At 35.9% G+C, this 27,998-nt stretch overlaps 2 protein-coding genes across 2 annotated transcripts in view; both read left to right on the top strand.

Moving 5' to 3' along the window:
* The first annotated feature begins 5 nt into the window (after positions 1 to 5).
* On the top strand, positions 6 to 1,861 carry LOC122637474. Its single transcript, XM_043829610.1, has 2 exons — positions 6 to 141; positions 275 to 1,861. The coding sequence occupies exons 1-2, from the start codon at positions 128 to 130 to the stop codon at positions 690 to 692; spliced, it is 432 nt and encodes a 143-aa protein (XP_043685545.1). The 5' UTR covers positions 6 to 127; the 3' UTR covers positions 693 to 1,861.
* Positions 1,862 to 2,833: 972 nt separating this feature from the next.
* The window catches only part of LOC122637469, a 41,376-nt gene continuing 16,211 nt past the window's right edge, over positions 2,834 to 27,998 (top strand). Inside the window, exon 1 of the mRNA XM_043829602.1 lies at positions 2,834 to 4,236. Within this exon, the coding sequence (XP_043685537.1) occupies positions 4,179 to 4,236 (58 nt within the window). The 5' untranslated portion in view covers positions 2,834 to 4,178. The remainder of the gene's footprint in view (positions 4,237 to 27,998) is intronic.

The following is a 27,998-nucleotide window of genomic DNA, read 5'->3' as shown; positions in this document are numbered from 1 at the left end:
TAAATAATGGGCAATACGTTTTTACCGTCACTTATGTTTATAATCATAGTCAGAGATATAATAACGCAATTTCATTTGCTCAGGTATAAGAAGCCGTGCGTAACCATAAGTGTAAACAGTGTGTCGCATGTTCCATCTTAGGTAAGTTCTTTGTCATATTGATTTCATATATATTTTCTTTCGAATTATCGAGAAGATTAAATATCTTTTTTTTTGTTTTTCAATCAATGACATTTATAACTTACAAATCTAATCGATTACACAATTGTTTCAGAATATACAATATGCGGAGCGACGATGGAAGTCTCAAAATCGTTTTATTTGTTCTCTTTACTTATTACTACGTCGGAGAAACGAAATCTTGTCGATATTGGTGCAGAACGCACGATCTTCGGTATTATTGTTGTCACAATGGGAAAAGTGAAATGTGGAAGGATATTATGTGGCCATCTTTTTCGATACCATGGTTTTGGTTTAATTTTGGAGAATCTCATTGGCATCCTTTAGTTCATCCATCGTGGGAGAAAAAGATGAAAATGAAACATTGTCCACCATTGAGATCGCATTGTCCACGATCTTACGACTGGTACGATCTACCAATGCTTTGCGATGATGACGATCAATGTCAGAATAAAGAGAAATGTTGTTACGACGTTTGTCTCGAGCATAAAACTTGCAAGCCCGCGGAGTAGTTGCGCAGATATCGAGGGACATGTGCGCGCACGTTTAACAGGGTAACAGCATGGAAAGAGTACAACTATGCGTGTTTCGTCGTCATAAATAATTCTGCGTTTCTAAAATCGTAATACGCCGTTAGAAAAATTAAATCGCCTCTCTCTCTCTCTCTCTCCTCATTTACAAACGTAATCGATCAGCGGAATCGCAGAATAATATTTAGTTAACAATGATGTACATACGATCAATGACCTTACGAAGCAGTTCACGCGACAGAATTTACGTGGGACCGACAACAAGCAAAACAGGGTCGTCGTATGCTAATCGAAACGTTTCTTTGCGAGTTACATCTCAATTAAGAGACAGACGGTGATCTTGTTAATTAATGAATATAAGTTTAACAGGATATATTTTAGCATTAAAATGGTCGTAGAGGTACGTTCGTGTAATTGATCCTATCACATTTCTAGAATCGCTCGATTAAAATTCGTCCGTTTAATTATTTGGCGTGAGAATTCTGCTAAAATAGTCATGACTCTTAAAATTAACATGGTTCACTAAGTTCGTTCTGCCTTTCTAACGAAGATGCGTTTAAGAAAATACAGAAGAAATTTATTGTAAAAGATACATTTTATAATAACGATCGGAAAAACATGGTTCTGAGCTTACCACGTGACTACCCTTCGTTACTACGGTACGACGGTAATGAGAAAATACGACCAGGTGGATCCCGTGAATCCACGAATTGGATCTTGGTCTACTACCTACATCAATCTTTAACTTCGGAGCTCTTTGTAAAGGTACCTCATTCCGGCACGCGCATAATTGGTCCCGAATTGGCTCGAGCTGATTATTTCATTCCTGTGGACTTAATGGGCGCCAGAGGGCGTTGAAGCGATTCAGATAAGGGCTTGGCGTACAGCAGATGCGTGCTATGCCTGCGTGAGGTGGATTCGAGCCTCTTAAATCAAGATATCAAGTTGTTTGTTTTAAGGCGATTTAAGTCATTACCAAGACTCGATGACGCGCAAACAAGATACATACGTGGTGTATATAGATTGTAAGTAAAATTTGTTCTTTTCAAACGTCATTTAAATTGGCAAAAATTCTTAATAATAAGATGAAAACGAAAGTTTATCTTGCGATATTACATTAGATATTATAGTCAATGTCAATCTTAATTATTAAACGCACTTTACTAACGTTCTTTTGTTTTATCTCTTAATGTAGAAAAAAGTAAGATTACTTTGCAGAAGAAAGATCGATCCAAGCGATAACATTGATCTACCGATCGAGAAAGTGCAATCATTGTATCCTGCTGCGAGGAAGACATTTTTCTAAGAAAAATACGACGCTATTTCATTGACAAAACAGTGAGTTGCCAAGTAAAACGAGTTTGGAGTCCCGTTTGAGTCCTACCTGTGTGTACGTTAGATGAATATCAAAGAGGTGCGTTTTCGAATACATTTTTGTATGAAACGTTTGGATAGATGCTTTGTAAAGATTGAAATCTCTTCAAGGTAGATTCTTTTGCCAAAAGCGATTGTGTCTTGGTTAATCCTAATAGAATTGTAATTGTCCTTTCACGTTTTTACAATACTCTCTAAGGTACTCTTTTATAATCTTATAGAAGAGAGAGAACGATAACTAACTCGAACTGCCGTGGGAATTTTAGAATATCAATCGAACTTGATAAAAACAGAATATAACCGACGTATTCTCACTTGAGGAATTCAATTCGATTTAAGAAAGTCTTCGAATTAGAGACGTTTCGTTTTGAAACCGATCAGTGAACAGACACGACGTCTGAGAAAGCCTTCAATGGTCCGTAGAACGAACCTTTTTACGGATTCTACTCCCGTTGTGCATTCACCAGACATGCCGCTGTGTAAAAGGGTAAAAGAATGGGAATGGGTCTGGTATTGGAATGAGAATGGAATCTCGTATGGCGCGCATGCGCTGTCGAGTATTCATTCACTCGTTCGATTCATTCATTCTTTCATTCATTCATGGATCCTCCCTATAATACCTATACCTTCATAGTTATTTATAAATATCGAATCGTATTCAAAATTCTCATGGACGACAACAATGCTTTATATTCAGAAGCAGAGGATTAAAAACTTTCTCGTAATAGTACAACTTTTTCATTCGTTTCAGGAAGACGATTAGAAAATTCAACAATTTACCGGATGACAATTATTTTCTATAAAGTGTTTACTTCGAAAACTAGCTATCAACGAGATTATCAAGTTTCTTATTCAAAGTCTTCAATAATAATGTGTATTTGTACGTGTGCGTAGGGATGAAGAGAATAAAAGCGAAAAGGAAACATGAAGAGGAAACTCGATGGAGGGTCGAGAATGACTACGCTCCTTCCGAGATGCTCGCCTTGGCGGCGACTGATGGTGTCTCGTGTGGGGTAGTACTCGGTAGTGGGGGTAGTAGGATTCGGCTGCTGGAGTAGAGTGGTGGGGGAAGAGCGCACCTATGCCGGCACGGAACTCGGAAGAGCATCGTGCTCTCAGTGGTATTCGCTTGCGAGCCGCCGTTAGAAGCGGATCGCGAATTTGCGAACGCTCGTCTGTACTTTGCACGCCGCGAATTATTTATCAAAACGAATATTTTTATCGTTTGATTTTATTTTCGCTCAGTACTGATACGACACGATCGATTTAGCAAGAAAAGACAAAGATTTTTTTTCTCACTCGAATATCCGTTTGATATAGGTAGATATATTTGATCTTTTTCCGATCTCTCTTTTTTTTCCTTTTCTTTTTTTTTTTCTCCAATCGTCGACACGTCAAGTTTGACAGATAAATCGTTAAAGAAAGGAAGAGAGATCAAGTGGAAAGAGAATAGTCAGAAATTATTACGTGGAAATCAAAAGGAAAATAGGAGAGAATTTTTATAAGAGGAAAAGGAAAAGATAAGTCAAAGATTTTGAGAAAAGGCAAAAAAAAAAAAAGAAAAAAGAAAAAACGTTGACTGGTTGACCGGTAGAGCGCGGAACGGTGTACCGGACGGCTCGCGATAAAATTCACGGTGGAAAGTGCTACACGCTCCGATTCACCGTGCGTTATCCGAAGAAACAGAGGCAGAGGAAGGAAGGAAAGAAGAAAGAAAGAAAGAAAGAAAGAAAGAAAGGACGAAAGGAAGGAAGAGAGGAGAGGGAGGGAGTCACGCTCGTCGAAGAGAGACTCGTCTAGTCGCGAGATTAAGTCAAAGAACAGAAACGATCTTTTTCCAGACGACTTCAAAGTTGCGATAGAGCTCGTGGATCGAATCTCTCGCGGAAAAGCTTGCGTTCGATGCACCTCATTTCAATCTGCTTATCTCGCTCGAAGACGGCTACTTTTGTTTCCGTCTTGGAACTTTTCGGAGGACGTTCCGACTTGCATTCGCCCTACGACGACATCTAATTTCTTCAAATTTAAAAGAAGAACTTAAGTTCTCGATACATCGTATTTCCAATCATTTCGAGAATCATCACGAGAATCAAGATGATTATTGGATTCGTTCTGACATTCTTGATCTTCGCCAGCGGTATTTATTGTCAAAGTGAGTATACCTAAACTTTTTCTACGTATTTTCATTTTATTTTTTGATATAGTATTTATTATTATTATTCTATATTTATTATTATATTCTGTATTTATTATCATATGTTCTTGTAATTATTCTACTCTATTATTACTATTAATTATCATCGATATCGTTTGTAATGATAACGCACAGGAAAAACATTCCTCATACGGTCGTTCCTCCGAGGAACGGAAAACGAAAATGCAGAGCGATGACGTTAAGCGATATGTTCCGTAGGAACGGTATCGGAAGTACGGAGTGTAGCATTATACTTAACCACGCGATGCTTGGAATTATAACATAGCTTCCAACGATGCATTCTCATAGGCGATTCGGATTGCTGAACTCCCCGTGTAGCCCTGTTCCGCTCTCGATTTCTTCATATTTTCTAACATTTCTATATTCATATTTTAAGAATTATTAATAACGTCCGTTGACGTAGTTATTCCAAACTTTTGGAAACAGATGCTTCTCTTTCGTGTCTTATAATATAACTGCGTGTGATCACGCTGTGTTTATTTCCGTTCTGAGATACCTTCTTAACCATCGATCAAACGAAGATTTTATTTATAGAACACGCGATAGAACGTCACGGTTCTTTATAATATTTCTAAGTACCATGCCGAAATTATTCGCGAATATTTTTGCATTTTTATTTATCATTATGTATCATCTATGTTAGGGAATAACCATGCGATAAGATAAAAATGAATTGAACTCGGATCGATAGGTAAAGAAACCACCGATTTATTCGATCGAATTTTTTTGTTATACCTAGGAGCGAAATTTTAGTAAATTTTTTCAAACGTTTATAATATTATTATCCGAGATTTTAGAAAAAAGGAATAAGAAAACAAAATATTTTGAAAAGAGAGAAATGTCTGCAAAAAGATTCTCGAAATAAACTACGGCAAACTTAACCTTCGATAAGAAAGAAAGTCGATGTTTTCTTTGACAATTTAGAGACACGTAGTTTTTTTTTCTTCTTTTTTCTTTTTTCTTTTTTTTTTTTTTGAGACCTTCTTACTCATAGAACAAGCATAGCATATACAATAACATAGAAAAGTAAGCGCAGGTAAGTCTACTACCTGGCAAAGTTCTGTCGAATGTGTAAGAGTCTACGCTCTTCGAATTTCTAAAGGTCTAGATAGATTTTAAGATACTTGCTTTTGGTCGTGGACCCTTGTTAAAGGATTGGCAAATTTTTCTGAGTTTTTAGTAGGCCGGTCACAAATTCATTCACGTTTCGAAAAAAATATTTCTTCTCGTTCTATTCCGTTGATAGTATGCATTGTTGTACAGATACAATAGCTAGGAAAGAATTTACAAACCAACAGTGTTACATCCGTGTAATTGTCCTGGATGCCCCTTTCACGGGATCCTTTTTTTTCGAGTATACTGAATGTATCAATCACGAAGGATTTTCTTTCGTATTTCATCGTCTTTAAATAGAATTCGTATTTCCGTTCGGTATAAATAGAATTTTTCTTTCACACTTATTGTCGTATATAATATAAACTGCGGTCTTTGTGAAAAAAAAGAAGAAAAGAAAAAAAAAAGAGAAGAAAAAAAGGAAAAGAAATCGATCGAATCACGAGTACGTATAGTTACTTTAAAGTATGTATTGTATTTTATAAAGAAAGAAAAAAAAAGTGGAAGAGAGAGAGAGAGAGAGAGAGAGGGAAAGGGAAGTAGAGAAGACCACCCGCGTGCGATATCTTTCTACAAATTTTCAAGGACTTTTTGAGAACTCGCAATACCATATCGTCTTCTCCAAAGAAGGGTACTTATAATAAGGGAGGGTGATCTTTAAGAAGGATCACAATTCGCCCGCCCACGGTGCTTCTTCTCGGATCTAACATAAGACAACCCACCTATACATTTATATACTACATTCATATATACACATCTACATATGTATATGTATATATATATATAAATATATACATACATACATACATACATACATACATATATATATATATATATATATAAATTTCTCGTTTATAATTACTATCTTCGATTTCTTCTCCGAACGATAATCGATGATACGTGATCACTTTTCATATACGGAGAGGATAATCCTATTCGGAAAAAAAGGAGAAGAAGAAGAAGAAGAAGAAATAGAAGAAGGAAAAAAAATGCCACGCAACTTCCGATATACCATGAGTAATACATCGAGCAATTTTTCCTCGATAGTCAGTCGATGTATGTAGGTGGAATAGAGCGGAACATTTAGTATGGATAAACGTATCGTGATCACGTTCGACGAGTCGAGTGGAGGAACAACGAGGTGATTCGAAAATATCGACTCATGGCACATCTGTCTTTTCGTGGACCCTTTTAATTGATCGTTATCGTTAATTCAATGTGTAAGAGACGAATTAAAAAAAAAAAAAAAAAGAAAAACGGAAGGAAAAAGAAAGAAAGAAAGAAAAATGTTTAATATCCTAATTTCTCGAAAGAAAAATTGATAATAATTTTCGTTCGTTCCCTCGGAGTTATTAAATAAAATAAATGATCGGCTATTGTTTGAGTTTAATATTTTATGTCTGTCGTTCGCATAAGTCCTAATGGTTAGAATCGCTTTGTTTTCGTCTGTGTTGCCCATGCTTTAAGAGAAGACTTTTGGCTTGCTAAGAACGTTCTTCGTCTTCTTCTTCTTCTTCTTCTTCTCCTTCTCCTCTTTCTCTCTCGTTATTCTCTCGTGGCTGTCACCAAGGCGATGATGTATGATACCCATGGCGCGAGAACGGCTGTAGTCATCGGTGAAACCGGCTAAGAAGCCTTCCTCTTCTTCTAAATACGACGAGTTCAGGATTAATGTTGCACGTAACACATTGTGTCTGTTAGCAAGGATGGACATAAGACAGGTGTCATACTCGGTAAACTTTGATCGAGCAATAGAAAGCTTGTATGCACTGTTATACCAGTCTCGTTAGTGCAATTAACACGATTTCTCTTTCGTCTTTCTAGATGCATCGAGAATGTATATGCATGTAGTTTCGAAAAGAGACAGAGACAGAGGTAGTATGTAGTATGTTTTCTGGATGTGGTCCAGAGATTCTCTAGTATCTTAACACAAGACACTGAAATAAAGCTTGAGCATGGATACGTTACCGAAATAAGAACGATCCTTTTTTCTTTGCTTTTTGATTCTTTCTCCCTTTTTTCTTTTTTCCTTTTCTTTTTTCTTCTCGTAAACTCGACCGTCTTCCAGAAGCCCTCTTTTTGTCGTTAGGCCCTCTCCTCGCTCGCACCCAATCGAAAGAGGTGTAAATTGCTTGCCGTATCAACGTTTCGTATCTTTTCTTTGCGCTGGACCAAATAGCTATCTTGGATTCGAAGATAATCGAATTTCGGGTGTGCCGCCTTTGAACATCCTTTTCGTTCGCCAAAAAATGGAGGACGTTTTTCTATAGGAAAAAAAAAAAAAAAAAAAAAAAAAACGAAATAAAGAGTCCTTGAAGAAATTAGATCTTTCTTCCGGAACGAAACTCTGTATCATTCGTTTTTTTTTTCTTTTTCTTTCAAAGACATCTCCCTTCTCTCTTCAACGTGAATTTTTTCTCCTTGTTTTTTGGTTTTCTTTTTTTCTTTTAGAAAGACGACGACTTGTTCGTGCTATGTGCTACGAAGATGCCTTGAAAATGCACATCTTCGTGAGTAGCAATTCGACTCACGAAGTTCTTCTTTAAGCGTCGGAGTTTAAGTCTTAGTTTTGCATGCTTAGTAGCAAGCAGGTATTAACAATTCTATCTGATCGTAATATTAGTCATGCTTGAGGATCGTGTTCCAAGAACCCGCAACCAATCCTATACATCTCGGCGACACACACACACACACAGACACACACATATATGTATCATACGTGATTTTAAACTTGAACGTTCTATTAATAAACCTAATGCTATTTCACGAATTAAAGAAAGTCGATCAGTATTCCATTTAAGATCTATCGATTAGTAACGGATTTATAGCATACGACACTGTATCTGGACATATGCTTGGTATATAAGCGAACTAATTTATATATCGACGTATGTGCGTGTGAGAACGGCCGTATCGAGAATAGATAATAAAATTCGTTTATTTTTCGATTACATACGATCTCGTTTTCGCTATCTGAATTCGTTTGATATTTCTCACGAAGTTTACGAGTTAGATACCAAAACATATTGTGAAGAAATATTTTCAAGTTAAAAAAAGATATTGATTCCGGATTATTTTATTAAGTTATGAATAGGAAAACGTTCGTCTGGATCGGGCTCATATTGTTCTTCTAATCGATTCTTCTATCGATCGATGAACAACAAGCCCACTTTTGATTTTCTTTTTCTTTTTTTTTTGTTTTTTGGTTTTTGTTTTTCATTTCTTTTTATTATTTTTCTTTTTATCTTTTTCGCTGGTCGAATGCACGCTCATAAAAAATGCAATTCCAATCTTGTTAAGACTTAATGGTCGTCGTTCGATTAATCATTCAATAGCTTTTACGATCGGGAGCATGTTACAATCTACATGAATATCCTCTCCTCGCGTACATATATAGAAGCAAATTGGTAGATCGAAAATATCGAAGATCGTGTTTCGAGTGTGTACACTCATTGATCGTTAAGTTTACGGATTTATGATCCCGATACTCTCGTTAATTTGTTGAAACAAGTTCAAGATTGTAGTTGAATCCAGAGAGAAGTCCCCTCGATCTTCTTTTATCGCTTCGTCTCTTTCTCTCTCATATTTCTCTGATGAATCACGCACCAGCTGGACCGATTGATTTCCATTGCGTGTTAACCGAGCGTCTCCGACGATGACGATGACCGACAAGCACTCAGCTAACTCAGATAATCGTTCACCTGACGTTTAACTTTTTTCTACGTTGTGATTTTAAATTGAAGTTTTTTTTTCTTTCTTGCTTTCTTTCTTTTTTTTTTTTTTTTTTTTTAAACAATTTTCCCTATACTTACGTAATTAAGAAATTTATCTTTATCATTTTACATGTAATTCAACACGAAATGTTTAAGGAAATTTTAAAGAGAATTTCAAATCGATTAGAAAATAATATATAGATAGATTTTAATCTTGGAGAATCATTTTATCATCGATCTCGATCGATCGATCATCCATGATATATAGAATCATTTAGAGATATAAACTTTTATCAGGTATTCTTTTTATTCTTTCAACACGTTTTTTTGAAACAATACAAATTGATTCATTTCTTTTTTGATATAATAAAGTTGAATTAAAATTGTGAAGAGAAGTTTTTAGGTACCGTTTATAAAATGACTTCCGATTCGCGGAAGAACCGCAAGGGAAAAAGCGGAATTTGAAATTCGCGCGTGATCGCACAGCTATTAGATTTCCATAGATCGCAAGCCGATCATCCTGGTATTTTTAATGTCGAGAGCCTGGTTCTCTTCGTGTACTGTGGCACAACAACAATGTGGTTCCTTTGTCTTCCGGAAATTCAATGGCTTCTTGATTTCGGTCTGTTCGAGTAAGGAGGAACAGGAGAATGATAGAGAAAAAGAGATAGACAGAAAGAGATAGAGAGAAAGGGAGAGAAAGAGAGATACTCGAAAGCCGCAATGCGGTTTTCCCACAGCTCTCTTCGTCATCGCACCTTTATCGTGTTCCTTCTTTACCTAACGGAGTTACTCGTTCATCTGGAAAATAACGCATTAATATTATGCTCAAGAATGAAACGTCATAAGCACATGACAGTCTTATCGTAGTACGAAATTAATATCGACATCGTTAACAGACTAGTTGTAGACAAGAAAACTTGAATCCCTTTCTCGATCCATAATTCATCATGCGTTTACAGCTGATAAATTGAACCGTTTAATTCTACACTTACAGCTAGTAATCCTAAAGATTATTATAATTGACCTTTTTTTTCTTATACCTTAGCTTAGTCAGCCGAACGTGAAAGATATTTGGAAAGAAAAGAGTATCGCGTAATAAAAGAAAAAAGAAAAAAAGCAAGAAAAAGAAAAAAAGGAAAAGGAAAAAAAAGAAGAGAAACATTTAAGGATTGTTGAATAATTCAATACAGAAAAAAAAAAAGCAGGATCATCGTTGGAATCGTTGGAGGGTGCGGAATACTCAGACGCATTCATCTTCGAGAGCTTAGGCGAATTCGCTATTGCAACCCCTGACTGGTTGCAGCCTCTGAAATGTATTTTTTCGACCCACGCAACGTATCAAAGTTTAATACCGACGTTCACTGCGTACGTACCATAGGGTACACTAAATCACCCTCGACGTTGTGGGGGTTCTTTTTGGCCAATCGATACGAAGACCTCTGCCCGCTCGATGAAAGGACTTTTAAGAGAGGTCACGTGATATTACGTTACTAGCATAAAAAATAATTTATATTGAATTTCAATGATTTATAACACGATCTTATCTAACTTTAGTAGTTAGTCTCATGTCGTAGATATTTTTTATTTCATTTATACATGTTCAGAGAAATCCATCCTAACGGAAGATTTACATGAGATCGCTTGGAGTATAAATCATTTGGTATAAAAAAATAATTTGTTTAAAATTTTAATGACTTAACAAGACATTACACGTAGCCTTTGTAATTCGTTTAATCGTAGAGATATTTTATGTTCGGTTTATACGCGTTCAGAGAAATCTGTTTCAACGGACAATTGATATAAGGTCGTTTAGACTATAAATCTATCTCTGGTATAAAAAAGAATTCATATAATATTTCATCGATTTAACATGATTTCACATTGCTTTCATGATTATTCTAATCGTTATGTATACTTTTTTTTTGTTTAATTTTTACTTGTTTAGAAATCTGTTTTGACAGAAGATTTGGATGAGGTCATTTTGAGAAGCAATCTTTCGAGATGTTCTTCGTAAGTGGGCCACGCGTCTTACGTGTAGTATGCTCGAATGCTCAGGGCCACGTGGTAGTAGAGCCCCAACCCTATTTAACATCAGAGACCTTCGTTCGGGGACATCCAACGATGCGTAACGGCATCTACTATGCGTTCAATTGCGATTCCTCGCAAAAGAAGGTTGACTCATTCTCTCTCTCTCTCTCTCTCTCTCTCTCTCTCTCTCTCTCTCTGTCTCTCTCTGTCTCTCTATCTCTATCTTTTTCTTTTTCGTTCTTTCGATCTCGAGATCTTCGACATTTTTCCTTAAAAAAAAATAGTCGATTAGAAATCACGGAAAATAATTTATGATTTATATAAAAATATTTTGTTAACAGTTCAAATGTTATACATATGAATATTAAAAAAGAGGAATCTCTTTTTTGTAAGAACAGATGACTCGATTTCGAATTTACTTTTACTTCTTTCTCTTTTTTCTTGTTTTCTTAGAATATTTCTTCCGTTTGTTTGTTCGTATCGAGTCGAATCGAATAGAATCGAATCACCTGTCCTTCGATATTTTCATTGAAATATCTCGAAACTTTCCTACCTTCGAATTTCACTCGTTCGGATGTATTCATTGCGTGGCACCCGCATACGTTATCTTCTTTTTCTCTCTTTCTCTCTCTCTCTCTTTCCTCATAGCACGAAAGGATTGAATGGCAAACAGGAGACCGGACGACGGCTGCAGTGGTGTGGCTAAGAGCGAATTTTGAGTCGGAAGTAGGTGACATACGCGTAGCAGATGTTCTTGTCAAGGTGGAGACTACAGACTCGTACTTCTTTTCGTTTTCCTGCGACACGCGCGACTTTTTTCCTTTTTTCATAGAAGAGAGAAGAGAGAGAGGAGAAAGAGAGAGTTGATTCTTTCTTTTACTTCCTTCATCCTCTTCGTTCTTTCTCATTCTCTAAGAAGAAGACGAAGAAGAAGAAGAAGAAGAAGAAGAAGAAGAAGAAGAAGAAGAAGAAGAAGGAAACGAAGACGAAGAAGAAGAAAAAGAAGAACACGTGGTTGATTCGCAGCACTTCACAGACTCCATTGTGCCTCTTATATATATATATTTTTTTCTCTAGAGACCTCTTCACAACCTTTTCTCTCTTCTCTTCTTCAAATCATGGGAGTCCTTGTATTTAGACAAGCTCGCAATTAAAAAGATTAACGTCTTGTAACGGGGTGACGTGTGACGACTAATTTACGGTGACTCGAATCACCGTTAGTATTTATTTTTAGATTTTCTTCACGATATTTTCACGTTCGTTTCGTATAGATAGATCCATAAAATATAATCTTGATTAAACGTTGTTATAATTCATTTTCTAAACGTTTTCTAAACAGGCAACGTCTTGATCGATTCTTTGTATATGTCTGGAGTACGTAAAAATAAATGTAAGTACACGTGTACCCACTCACAAATGGAAAGTTCGGCACGAGCTACGATCGAGTCTGGCTTTTCATGGTTCGCGATTCTGAACAATACCTATGTATGTAAGTACTTACATGAGGGTAATACGTGAAGTAAATATATATATATATATATATATATATATATATATATAACACATAGTATAAGAAATGTATGCTATCCTTTTGCGAGATTCATCCGTGGACAATCCTACAGGAAGTTTCATACTTATTTCAACTCGAAATCGATATATTAGATGATACGCAAAAGATCGTTATCTACTGAAACCTTAACGAAAATTTTCTTTCTTAAGATTTTCATTTCTCCTTATACTTCTGTGTTTGAGTTTTGTCGTTCTAGTTTATTTAGATAAAAATTTCGTAAGAACGAAGTTAGACATCTGGTTTGAAGCTCGCAATAGACGTACCGGTAAGATGACTCTACACGTGAAACCTTAATAATCACACGAGACCCCCAACAAACCAAAACCATGACCCGTAACCGGATAGATATTATAATAAATGATGGTCTAACTAGGGTTCGAACCACGAAAGGTCTTCCTTTCCGTGCTCGAACGATGGAACGAAGGGATTGCATAGTGTATTTGAAGAGAGACACATAGAGAAAGAAAAAGAGATGGAATTTAAGGGAAGGAAATAAAAATAGAAGAGAGAGAGAGAGAGAGAGAGAGAGAGAGAGACGAAGATAATGTATTACGTTCGCAAGGTTTATCGTTTGTATTCATTAATATTAAAATTTAATTTCGTCGACTTCTCTTTTTTTTTTTTTTTTTTTTTCTTTTAAGAAAGAATTTCGTTTGGTAGTTCACGTGTCTGAATTGACGAATAGTCTAAAAAGAAAAAGAAAAGAAAGAAGGACCAGACGCTATACAAGGGACATAATTTCAAGAGCGTCGTCTAGAACCCAAAGAAAATTTATATCATTATCTTGCTCGAGAATTCGAAAATTACCCGGCGACGAGCGGTCCTTCAAAAAATGATGCGAGAGACCTTTAATTCCGGACACGAAAAGCCGAACGTACAAAAAGAAATAAAGAGAGAGATATATGTATAGATAGATAAATAAATATAGTCACGCGATTAGTAATACGCGAATCACTCGAATGACAAAAATCGATTTGGAACATCCGTTCGGTTTGAAGAATGACGGTACAAAACTAATGATTATTTCGAAAGGAATTCAAGGATCGTGTATTGGGAGGAGGCGGATCGGAAATTGTTCGCTCGCTCGCGCGGACAAAAAAAAGAGAGAGAGAGAGAGAGAGAGAGGTACCGGATGTTTGGTCCATGGAAGATTATAGCTTGGATCGCTTGTGCAAAAATTTCAAAATTAGGATAGGTATAGAAAAAAATATTACGTTGGTTGAGGAATATTAGGCGTGTTGGGGAACAATATGTTATTAAACAAAATAAGAAGAAAATAATCACTTAAAGCAAAGAGAGAGAGAGAGAGAGAGAGAGAGAGAGAGAGAGAGAGAGAGAGAGAGAGAGAAAGAAAGTTTGATCTTTCATTATTTTATAATGGCCTTTTTTTGTTTAAATTGTAATACTTCATTTTTACATTTCTCTTTATATCATTTTAACGTGTCATTTTTTATTATTTTATTGTAATACAATATTTATTTGTTTATATTGTAATACTTAATTTTACATTTTTCTTTTTTCTATTACTTTTTTTTTTCTATTTAGATATATAATTTGTTGGATATTAATCCAAACGCAATGAATTGTCTTCCCTTTCTCTCGCTCTCTCTCTCTCTCTCTCTCTCTCTCTCTTTCTAGTTACATCGATGGTAGCAAAGATCACATGACTCGTTATGAAGATAATAAGAAAGATGCGCGCATTATACGCGATGTATGAACGCGTCCTCCTTCGACGGAATTCCCATCGGCGAATGTAATCTCGGCGCACGAAACTAGCGTTAGGCTTGTATCGAGGTTGTCAGGTCGTCACACTCGATGGCAATGCAACAATGACCAACGTCATAAGTTAGAAGATAGAAGGAGTCAACCGGAAGCTTCTTATAATTTGCAAATAACATTCCTCGCTGGATATCATTGATAACGAACGTCGATGATGTCAATCTTATTATCATTATGAGATTTATCGTTAAATCGATAAGATTCATTTCGAACGAATTGTTTTATCAAACGAAAGAAAATCTGTTTAATAAATATTTTTTCTTGAAGAATAATTTCGATAAGAATTGCAGAGGTAGTCATCTCGAAGAATTTTCAAACTATGTATATATATATATATATAGATACATGTATAATATAACTATATATAGTTATGAAAAAAAGAAAAAAGTGAAAAAAAAGTAGACGAAGAGGAGAAAGAGGAGACGAGGACGAAGACGAAGAGAGCCGTCTTTATCGTAATGTATACCTTGGTATTTTTTCTCTCGATTCTCTTCTACGTAGGCTGCGAGCCATATTTACGCAGCTCGAACACGCGCCCGGTATTCTTCTGTGTGTAAGTATTATATAGAAGAGAACACACGTTCTATACGGTCGTCTAACTGTCGTGAAGGCAACGTGAACTGTCTTTACGCGAACAAGCAGGGTGGCACCTGTTCCACATGACGCACTCGAGATATCTATGAGCAAGCATCCCAAGAGTTGCATATTGCACTCGCTTCCGTGTAATTCGTTACCTTCACTCTATCTCTCTTTTTTTATTTTCTGTTTTTTTCTTTTCCTTCTTTTTCATTATTCTTTTCTTTAAGCAAGTGTCCTCGTGAATTAAAGTAAGTGAGATTTTTCAAAAGCGATAAGACTTCTTCAAAAGAAATGACTTCCCAAAGCTGACGCAAAAGGTTGAACGAATGAAAGAAGACTGAGAAGACAATGGCGTCCTCGATTCATTTTTTGCCTTCCTTTCGACACGAGCCTCATTCGTTCTCCATCATTTTCTCTCTTGGCTTTTCCTTAGAAATGGAAACCAGTTCGCACGCGATCTTTTGATTGCAATGTTATTACGTATTCACAAGTGTCACTTATTTAAGCGATTCTAAACGAGATGGAAAGTAGTAGATACCGTTCTATGGTCAGAATCTAGATTAATTATCACCGTTGTTATTATTATTATCATCATATACTTATTGATTTGACATAATATTTTTTTACCTAGATTGAGTCTTGATATCTATCGGATTATATTTAGCCGAGTTCGTCGTACTTGGACGTTTGCACGGTCAACAACCGATGCAAACGAGACGAAGAACTCGAGAAGGACGAAGTGGATAGAGGGTGGAGGTGGAGGAGAAGGAGGAACTATGAATACTTTTCACCTTTCTTTCTCTTCGGATTATTCTTCCGCAAGAATGCCGCGTGTGGTGTGATCGGTACGTGAGCGGACAAGGCATGCGTTTCTTCGACTTTCCCGTGGGCGTTACGTATTCTATCGAGGAACTGAGGCTATCCCTACGGCTAATACATTGGCTCTCGATGATAATACAAGATGATGAAAAGCAGACCGTCATTTAGGATATCGAAATATAATGTGTGCGACTTATGAAAATAATATTCTATAGTTAGTTACATGATCGAAAGAAAGTTTTTTAATGATCGTAAAAATTCTCGCTTTATATATTTCTTACTCAATTATTTATAATTAGATGGATCGTCGTTTATGATTAAAATATAAAACGTGCGATTTGAAAATAATATTCTATCAAATGACGTAGTTAGTTTAAAGATCGAAAGAATGCTTTTTAATGACCGTAAAAATTCTCGATTTATATATGTGCATATATATATATATATTTGTTTTTTAATAACTTATAATTACACATATCACAGTGTAATCTATATCAGTAGAAATTCTTCGGTAATTGCAGGATGCAAAGCGCACGCAATACAGTTGGAGTTCGGTCGCGTGTGCATATAAATATGTGAGGCACAGTCAATGACATTAAAATCTATCTAATGAACAGGAGAGAAGTTATCAAGTTTGTGTTCGATAAGGTTTCGACATCCTGACTGCTGCTGCATGTACTTACCTACAACATATGTCACACTCATGAAAAGCCGGATGTCCTCGTTCCTTCCATTCGTCCTCTCTCTCTCTCTCTCTCTTTCTCTCTCTCTTTCTTTCTCTCTCTCTCAGATACTTTGTTTATGATCACACGTTGGCTTCGCACGCGAACACGAATCACTTTTTTGAAGCGAAGAGATCCCACCAAAAGGCACGTGACATCTTCGGATCGACAGGTGTTATATTCCTTGCACATTTTTTTCTTCTTCTTTATTTATTTTTTTTTCTTTCTCGACCTCTTCTGCGACGCAACCTAACCGGCCCAGCCATCTGACGCTGTCATTGGCTTGCTTGTCTCGTGCTTATTTTTTTCCTTTGTTTTTTTCTTTTCACTTTTCTTTCCTTTTACTTAAAATTTTCGATAAAATATTTCTCCCTGGAAAAAGGAGTGATGAACCATCGAATAATTTATCGCTCTTAGTTTGACTCTGATGGAGTACGTTTTTCTTTTGGGAAAAGAGAGAGAGAGAGAGAGAGAGAGAGAGAGAGAGAGAGAGAGAGGAAAGGGAAGAGAAAAGATTTATTTTCTGTATCCTTCCTTCAGTCTTGTGAACTCACAGCTCCCTTTTCTGCTTGCTCGATAATATTTCGGTATACAAAAGTAGAAAATCGTGGAGAGCTGGCTTCTCTCAAAGCTTTCCGCTCTTCGACGAAACGCTCAGCTGTTTCGCCACTCCATGTTCGCCAGACCGTTATATTTAGAAATTTTTTCTTTCTTTCTCTCTTCCTTTCCCCTCTTCTCTCTCCCTCTCACTCTCTTTCTCTTTCTCTTTCTCCGTTTTCTCTTCAGAAAGAGGAAATATAATTTGCTCATAGCAAATCGAGAATTCGTTTTTATTTCCGTAAATCGATATTGGACATTTTGGTCATCATCGCTTGAACGAGCATGAACGATTTTAAACTTTGATTGCATTTCTTTAAATTCATTCAACCGTATTTTCCCGTTATATTCAATTTATTCTATTACTTCGAGTCCATGCTTCATAAATGTTAAAAACAATCTTAATATTTATTACTAATATTTCCCAAAAAATTTCTTTCTGTTAAATAATAATTATAGTAATAATGATGATGATGATGATGATGATGATGATGACGACGACGATAACGATGATAAAAATGTAACAATTTCGTATTATTTTAAACGTTGTAAAAAATTTTCACATTCTACAAAAAATATACTGAGTGTTGAGAGAAATTAGATCGTAATGTGTTGAGCGTACCGTAACGAAGATGTTTGATTAAGTGCCGTCAGCAGCAAAGCAGTGGTAATGGTAAACGCCTTGCTTCCGTCAGACGCCACGTTGGTTTTGCATCGGCAATAAGAAAGAAGGAGAGAGAAAGAAAGAGAGAGAGAGAGAGAGAGAGAGAGAGTGTGTATGTGTATATGTATGTATATATGCGTGTGAGATATGTACTGTTGCTATATTATTATTAGAAACGCATATAGACAGGCAAAGAAGAGAGATTTTGTTGCATCGTCGTCTAAGTACATTTAACTCGTACGTTGCTTTCATAAGTCTAGTCACTAAAGAAATAAAGAAAAAAATAAAGACAGAAAGAAAGAAGGAAAGAGACAAAGAAAAATAAGAAAAACAAAAACGGAGAAACTCGCAAAGGGAGGTAACTTCCATGTTGCAAACTTCCTCGGTGTTGTTACGCAGCAGGAAAGCCTGGACCAGACTGTGAAACTCACGAATCGATAATCTCGCGCACTATGTCTATAGATACGTGCTGATATTATCGATGAGAGTCTCTCTTTTTTTCTCTCGATAGAAAGAAAGAGAGAAATAGATAGAGAAAGAGAGAGAGAGAGAGAGAGAGAGAGATTTAATACCAGATTTATAGACATTGATTGTATGTTTATTTTTATTGAATCGTATATCAATCTCTTTTTTTTTTTAATTACAACATTAATTCGTTATAGATTTTTGTTAACATAAGTCATTATCAATCACATAAAAATATTAACGATCGAAGTTAATATAAATCATAAAAAAAAAAATAATATTTATTACTTCTCTAACTTATTACTACTATGAGAAATCTAAGATTCATTAAATCTAATGTTTTATAAATCTAGTGTTAAATCGTTTGTGAAGAAAAAAAAAAAAAAAAGAAAAAAACAATCACTAGAAACAAAGATCGGTAATTTTTGTTTTCCAAGTTGAATAATAAGACAAAAGAAATGGAAGAATATAGCGTGACGAGGAAAAAAGTGGATATTTTTTTTTTTAACTAATAATACCTATCGTCCTGTTTGTTCAATGAAATTTACTCGGAACGTTTAAGAAAACGTGATATACCTATCCACTATTTCCTTTGTTTTAACTTTAAACGTTAGGTTCTTTCAATCGACGACGCGTAGTAAACGTCGATATATTCTCGTTTTGCCGTGCCATGCGCGTCCTGGTGGTGTTCGCACGCGCGTATATTTATACTCGACAGACAGCAGGCGGACAACCGGAAACGAAGCGATTACATTTAGAAAAAGGCGAACGTTACTACGATCTTCGCGAGTATAATAATTCTGCTCGTGTTCCGTGCGAGATTGACATTACGAACCCGAGGCGCATCGAAAGTGAGTCTTTTTTCTTTTTTTTTCTTTTCCTTTTTTTTAACTTTCGATTTGTGGTATAGAATAGTCTAGTCGTTCTTTATTATTCTCTCTCTCTCTCTCTTTATTTTTATTTTTCTATTTCTTTTTTTTAATTTGTTTTTTGCAAGAATTCGATCGCACTTGAAATTCCATTCATCTTTGGTTAAAAACGAATTTCTTTTATTCCATTTCACTCTCTGGCGGCTGGAAACGATCTCGTTCGAAACTGGTTCTCCGATAAGGATGATGCTTTATAATTAGTCTTAGAAATGGTTCGCATCACGGAACCTCAGCAGCTTCGGGAAGATCGCTCACTTTAATTTCCACACGCCGAGAGTTAAGTTTTCTTTCTTTCTCTTTCTTTCTCTCTTCCTCTTTCTCTCTCTCTCTCTCTCTCTCTCTCTCTCTCTCTCTCTCTCTCTCTGTCTATTTCTCTCTTATACGAGATTCTCCTCCCATTAATGGTTAATTTCAAGGATGAAATAAAGTCGAACGATTCGTGCGACCTCTCGTTGGTTGAACGTAATGAGCGCAGAAATAGGCACGAAAGGGAAAGAAAGAAGATCAGAGGGAGAAGATGAAAGCGCGTACGTGAACGAAGGCAGAAAGGAGAAGACGAAGAGAAGAAGAAAAAGAAAGAAAGAAAGAAAGAAAGAAAGAGAAGGAGAAGGAGAAGAAAAAGAAGAAGAAGAAGAAGAAGAAGAAGAAGAAGAAGTGCAGGAAGAACGAACAGGTGCGGTCTCTCGTTCCTTAATTGACTCGAAGATATGCTCCCTATCCATAATACGTCCGTGACTTCTAAACGACCCTAATCGCACCGTCGGCATCGTTACTCTCAAGAATTTCAAGATTCATTTTCTCTATGAGAAGCTCTATTAGATTGCCGTACCAAATACGTCTATTTCTTTCGAACGAGTTCAACTGTTATTTGTAATGAATAAATCGAATAAGTAAACCGATGTTGTTAGGATAAAACAAAAAAAAAAAAGGGATAAACGAAGGAAAAAAAAGTGAAAGAAAATGAGGAAGTTAAAATGATATTAGAGACGTAGTCAAGAGATTGCAGTAAAGTCAGAAAAGAGAGAGGAAAAGAGAAAGAAGAAAAAATGTTCACGTTAAGAAGCAAGACAAGTTTTTTGTCTTAACGTTTCAATGAAAAGAAAAAAACTCGACAAAATTAACGAAGTAAGAAAGGTAGATTAGTATCGTTTTTGGGTGGTAGGATAGGGAAGAGAGATGGTTAAAACACGGCGGAAGTGATCGTCGTAGAGGTGTTGTACGTTCGGCGATTAGATCGGCAAGCTGATGACGCTTTGGTTGTAAGCAGCGTACAGCAACGAACCGCAGCATCATCCGGTTCCTCTTTTGTGTAACGAACCCTTTTATCTCTTATTACGTTCCTTTGCTCTCCTTTTACGATATATATATATATTTTCTTTTTATTTTCATTTATAAGCCCTTCCCGACCCAAGGAATCGTAGGTTCCTAAGTACTTACTTACTGCTTTTGCCTTTGCTCTTGTTCTCGGTCCTACTAGTGCTCCTGTTGCTTTGAGGGAGAACAAACGAGTCCTTTCTTACATCGCCGATAAAGTTTCGTTCTTCGCAGAACCAGCGACAGCCTCTCTGTGTTCATTTCCCCCTTCCACGTCTCTTAAATCCCTTCGTCCTTTCCCAAGCCTCTCTTTTGGGTTGACCGACTTCCGGTACCGCTTCTTCCGGCTCAAAGACTCACGGGAAAATATTTCTCGAAGTTGCTTCTCCCTCAAGATTTTTTTCTTTTCGTTCTCCTTCTCCTCCTCCTTCTCTTCTTCTTCTTCTTCTTCTTCGTTTTTTCATGTTTATCGTTTAGTATTTTCTCTCTCCTTCTTTTTTTTTCTTTTTTTTTTTCTTTTTGAAGAAAGATGAAGAATTTCTGCGGATTTTGTCTTTCCTGTCGTTTTCATGCACGCGAACTTTCTCGCAAAAAGGTTTGAAAATCTCTACTTTGAAAGCACAAATAGACGCTTTGCTAGATTTACGATTCTTAAGAAAACAGAGAGCTCGGTAAGACTTCAATATTATCAATGATGACCGATCTTACGGTTATAATTACGGTAGAATTCGCTCGTTTTCTTCGATAATTCGCGAAACAAAGGGAAGAATATTATTTGAAGAGTCGCCGACGTGGTAAAAGCGAAACGAGCGTGAAAATCGAAAGCCTCGTGATGAGATCGCAAAGGGATCGTAAAGATCGCTTGAGCTAGCTCGGAGAATAATCATTGGGCTTGTTGTATCGACGAGTCAAACTACGTGGAAGGTCGGACCACCGGACCGATAATACCTATACTTTTGTCCTGCGGAAGCTCTTAATTCTGGCTACACGCGAAGGTTATTGGTGAGTTGCGTTTGAAGAGTGGTAGAAGAAAGAAAGAAGAAAAAACGAAAAGAAAAAGAAAAAAGAAGAGGAAGAGAAGGAAAGAGAGAGAGAGAGAGAGAGAGAGAGAGAGAGAGGGGTGAAGAAAGAGGCTGGAAATATTGGTTCTCGGTTGTAGCATCATCTGGCAACGGTTTTGGCATGTCTACCACATTAAAAATGATGATGGAGAAGCCGAAGAAGATGCGATTCCACTTTTTCGACCATATGGCCGACTTAACAAAGTCTGTTGGATCCTAGCCGCGAGGACGAAACTCGATGAGGGATACCAGTCAGGATCATCCAAGGTCGCTTTTTGCAAGCTCACTCTCCCTCTTTCTTTAGCATTCTCTCTTTCGAGAGCAAGATGAAGGTTTCTTTTGGAGTGAGGTGGGGTTCTTTCCCTCTCTTTCTCTCTCTCTCTCTCTCTCTCTCTCTTTCTTTCTTTCTTTCTCTCTCTCTCTTTCCCTTTCTCTCCCTGTCTCTTTTACGGCAGACCACCGGATGTGAATCGTGCTGATTTTCTTGGTACACTAGCGAGAGAGGAACAGTGAGAAAGAAAGAGAGATAGAGAAAGAAAGAAGACCTTTATTGCGCGATTAAAGGCCTCCTAATGACCCGACAGTGTTTTGCGATACAGTTCATTGAGTTCTCCAAAGAAGACGTCGACGAAGACTTTTGAAAAAGCGTCACGTTCAAGGACATTCTTTTCTTTTCTTTTCTTTTCTTTCCTCTTTCCTTGTTCTTTTCCTTTTTCTTTTTTTGTGTTTGATTTTTATTGAAAAATTTAACAATCTCATTTGCTATAATAAGATACATTGTATTCTTGGGTAAGAAAAAATTTTATTAATCACTAAATGAAGTTTAATCAATAGGAAGGATTCTCATTAGTACGAGGCGAAATGATTGATTTTGTAACGATCTATTAGAGTGGATCTAGAGGAAGTCATTTATATTCTTGAACGCGCGGAATCACAACGATAAATAGCTAACGTTGTTTAAATGCTTCAAGGTGGTAACGAAGACACACCGCGGTGTCGTTTAAGAACTAACGCGATCTATAAATCCTTCTTTACGAGCTCGTAAAGTTAGTCTGATACCAGAACCTCAAACCAAAAATAATCTTCTATTCGCGCATGTTGATCTCTTGTAACTTCGTTGTCCACTTACTTACAGTAGACACCTTACTTATTGTACGTTAGCCAAGAATAATTGATTAACGTGTTCTGATATCTTTGTTGTAATTTTTATTTGTCAAAATATAGATGTATGTAGACGTAATAGATGTTGTAACTTTATATTTAACGTGTGCGCGTACGCGTGTGTGTCTGACGTAATTGCAATTATTTTGATGGTCAGTAATTTTCTCATTTCATTTACGGGTTGATTTTATGTGAGATCTTTTTTCTTTCCTTTTATATATATATATATATATATATATATATATATATATATATCACTCGTTCATTTTTTTTTATAGTTATAAAATTTCCTGTTAAAGACGTTCACATTTGACGTCATAAGTTTTCACCTACATACAAGTACGAGATGTCTTCAGAAAGCGTAACGTTGAACGCTACGTTTCGATGCGCCCGATTTTTGTTGCTCAATAATGTTGTAAAGAAATCGTTTCTTCTTTCACATATTTCCATTCGACGATTTACATATTTAATTAATCTTGCAATTAACTGTACAAATTTGAAGCCGATAATATCGAATTTTATCCATATTTATCTAGATAAAAATTGGCTCTTTACGAATCGTCCGAATTTATAAGAAATGGCGACAAAAATGAGAGATCGTTTGCAAAGTAACGACAAGTTTCAGCGTGGACAAGTTCTTTTATATCCTTAGAGCCGGTATTAGGGCGTGCGAGTTGTAACGCGATACTTCTCGCGTACCAACGTTAACTTAATCCTCTTGTAGGTACTACACAACTCGATGTTTATTTTTTTTTTTATTAATTTGTTTCTTTTTCTTTCCCTCTTTTTTTTTTCTTTTTACTTTCTTTCTTATCTTCTCTTTCACATTTACATTTTGTAAAGATATACGGGCCGATCGTCAACCCTTAACAATCGTTCGAAAATATTTGCTACTTTTTAGAGTATTTGAGTAGCTAGTAGATTAGGTACAATTCGAGGTTTTGCTGGGCTTTACTACTTCCTGTATTATCTCGTTGACTTCACAGAGACCGGTTGTTAAATTGCCAATAAAGTATTAATTATCTAGTAAGACTCACGGATAATAATATTTTTTTGTTCCTTTTTATTATACTCTCGTCATTCTCACGAGGATTGAAAAAGAAGCCAAAAGCGATTTCGAACGATCGCCCTTTAAATTATCATTCTATATCCGTTTGATTGGAAAATAAAAGATGAACCTGTCGGTCGTAGGAATAAGATAAAATTAAATAATTTAGTTCTTTTCATTTGAATTCTCTTTGAACTTCCGCAATGAGATTATTTCTTAATGGATATAAAACAAATTGTTGGTAATTAGAAAGTAACAGTAATGATCTCGAGTAAAATCGAGATTAATAGAGAGTTTCCGTTTGATAAATATATATATATATATATATATATATATATATATATATATATATCTGTAATATACTATTATTAAAGTCTTTCGACTTTGTAAAATTCGTAGGAAATTTCGAGAGAAGAAAATGGAAATTTTTTTTATTAATATTAACTTCATAAAAAAATATCTTCTTCTTTATATTAAATACATAATTTTTATATATTACGCAATAATATAATTTATATTATATCATATTCACATAACATATACATACATATATCTATATATATTTATAGAACGAGAAAGAAATAATTATTGGTAATAGAGCGAAAATATAAAATATCGTTTAATTCGTGTGAAATTATGACAAAAAGAAAAAAAGAATTAAGAACATCTATATAATATATATCTCGCAACGGATCGGAACAATTTCGAGGCACGTCTGTAGAATGATATGAATTCGAGATCATGCTTTTTCCGTGATCCCCCATGAACGTTCTACGAAACGCGTGCTCACGCATCCGAGCACGCGTCGCGTCGATGCGTTTGCGTATAAGGAAGACATGATGCGTATCTTGTGTGCGTGTGCACGTGCGAGACAGTGTACTAGTTTTTGGTGTAGGTAAGTAAGTAAGTAAGTAAGTACTTGGCATACGTGAACATACGTAAGTAAAGATATCCGTCTCTTCTTCGTACAATTGCAAACCTGGACAAGTAGATATATACGTATATATAATACATGTGTATACAATATATATATATATATATATATATATATATATATATATATATGAACCTGTATCGTGTAAGCTTATCGGCTCGGTGGCCTCAAGGGTGCGAAAGAGAGAAAGAGAGAAAGAGAGAGAAAGAGAAAGGACGTCGACACAGAGAGCAGGTTAAACTCGAGCAACGTAGATATTTCCTCCTATCTTCCCGTTAAAACATACGTTTCCGCCGGCACTACTCTACTAGCATCACCTTTCCTCGTTCCTTATGTGTATTCTCTGTTTATCGAAGGATGGGGAAACTAAAACTTAGCCAGGACGTATACATATTATCTCGATTTCCTCTTGTTCTTAACTTTCAACCAACGGAGTCCTTCAAACTTGTCCCACGCCTGCTAAGGAATTCAAGAAACGCGATGATCGTAAAGTTTATATATTTGAGTAGTACAGAATAGTGAGAGGTAAAAGTTTCAAAGTCGTTGAACCATGTAAGATAGGATCGAAGGGACTCTCCTTACCTTTTCGAAGGGCTCTTTTTTTCTGTCTCTCTTTCTTTCTTTCTTTCCTCGTTTATTACTTCACATCATCGGTTACTACTGTTTCGTCGAACCGGTATTTCGACTATCGTGTTTCCAGTTCGATCGAAGCCTACCTACCCTTTAATCGTTCGGCCGCGTAATCACCATCGGATTTGCATGAGGAAACGACACGCGTGCTCGTAGGTAATAGGAAAACATGTTTCTTCGTCGAAACAATTAATCACTCATTTATTACGTCGTGTTCATCCTCCGCGACCAATCCTGAGCGACGTTATAACGTAATATCGCGAGCGTATTAATATTCCAGTACTTCTTACTATTTACCTGTCACTGTTAAACTTACGTATACCATATATTTATATATATATTTATATATAAAATGTTGTGTGTATATGTGACTGCGTGGAAACGAGTGGATAGGTGTGACAAGGCAAAAGGGAAATATTTGATGTTGCAGAGGAAATGATACGTCGTGCTGTGACTGTCCAACGAATATAAAAAATATGATAAAAATGAAATAGAAAATAAAGGAGAGAGAGAGAGAGAGAGAAAGAGAGAGAGAGAGAGAGAATGTTAGAACATAGAAGAATCTCGTCATCCTTCTCTTCAAATGGACCTCCCTATTCCATCCTCTTCTTCTTCTTTATCTATCGACGACAAACCAGCCCAACACGATAAATAAGAAATAATTTATGGCGATCGTCGCCGACGCGCTTCCAGCTGCGCTCGCAGAACTCATTATCGCGTTCGCTTACATTCTCCCTTTTATATGTACACGACGCGTATGTACATAGGTATGTTCCTTAACGCCCATGGAATATCGGAGTCGCTTTGCGTGTCACACGAACGATCGAACGAATTAAAAGGATTCGAAGCGAGACATCGTTCATTCTTCCTTATTATTATGATTATGATTACGATTATGATTATTATTATTATTATTATTATTATAATTAATATTATTATACTATACATTTTTCATTTATGACGTTCACGATTTTAGATAGCAAAATATGATGTACTATTTAATGTACATTATATTATATTATTTATTGAATACATTAATCAGGGTATTTAAATTTTTACAATAATTGAAAATATCACAAAACGTATATTTCCAATACTTTACTTAATATATCAACTTAATATTCTATCCATCTAGTCCTATTCTATATTTAATATTTATCTAACTGTATTAATATTCTAATCGCGTTGTTGAATCTTTCGAAAAATATTTGAGAAATGTGAGTGCATTTTTTTCTTTTCTTTTCTTTTTTTTTTTTTTTTTTTTTTTGTATTAACGGGAAACAAGCTAAGCAAGTTCACATTTCACACACACTTCAACAGTCCGTTAATCGATCTAAGTTGCAGCATGTACATGCTTTTCGCGTTGCAACGCGTTGCAACGCGTTTTATCCCGTCTCTCTCTCTCTCTCTCTCTCTCTCTCTCTCTCTCTCTCTCTGTTTCTCCCTCTTTCTTTATCTTTCTCTTTCGTTTTTCTCGTCTATCATCTTGGTATCGGTTTACTCGGGCGCCTTCTCGTAAACATGCCCTGCGGTCTATTACGAAGATCCTTTGTGTTTAAGCGAATGCACACTAAGAATGTAAAATATTATAAGAAACGTACGCTCGAGCAAAGCGGAAACATTATTACAAATAATCTAACGTTGAGAATCTTTTCTTTTGTTCGAATGAAAATAGAAAAATGTTCATGTTGTAAAATAAAAAAGTCAAATACGATCGGTGACTCCCTTTGACGCTTCTTCTCTTCCCTGAGAGAACCGCAAGAATCTTCCAGTGGAAGGATATCAACCACAAATCGGTATATATATATATATATATATATATATATATATCTACTTCTTTTCTTTCGATATCAAACGACATCGAAAGCAAAACCGAGACTTGTGGTTTTTTCGTTTTAACATAATTCGTCTTTGTATAAAATTTGAGAAACATCGACCTATTATCACGTGCCAAACGTTTTTCGATAACATCATTAATTCTCGGATTATATTTAGGACATACAAGAATCTGCCATTCTAATCCTTACCGACCCATGATCCACTTTTTTTTTCTTTTTCTATAGACTTCTAATTCATTCATATATTCATATTTAACGCAGATGAAGTATTCTCAGAATTTGTTCTAAATTATTTGTCGTTTCAAAACTTTAATCTTTAATCATCGAGTCGTACTTAGAAGGTTGAAAAATTGTCGACTTATGATTCATTTTTTTTTTTTTACAGATTTATCTTAGTTTAATACGTTTAACCTACGTGCAATATTCACAAATTATTCAGAATTATTTATTATTCTTATTATTTAATAATTCTGACAGACGCATGTAGAAATGTCAAAAATTAAAGTTGTACATCTTTTCTAATTTTTTAATCGACCGATATCTTACGTCATCACATTCCTATTTTAAATTGCACGAAGAATGGATGACATTCGAAAGAAAGAAATAAAGAAAGAAAGGAAGAGAGAGAGAGAGAGAGAGAGAGAGAGAGAGAGAGAAAGAGAAAAAATGAATAGAAGAAATGGTTGACGTGTATCCTACGATGTGCAACGAATGACGAGCAAGCAGAGATTC

The sequence above is a fragment of the Vespula pensylvanica genome, chromosome 2, assembly GCF_014466175.1.
Source record: "Vespula pensylvanica isolate Volc-1 chromosome 2, ASM1446617v1, whole genome shotgun sequence".
NCBI lineage: Eukaryota > Metazoa > Arthropoda > Insecta > Hymenoptera > Vespidae > Vespula > Vespula pensylvanica.
This window is presented reverse-complemented; position numbering and strand designations above follow the sequence as displayed.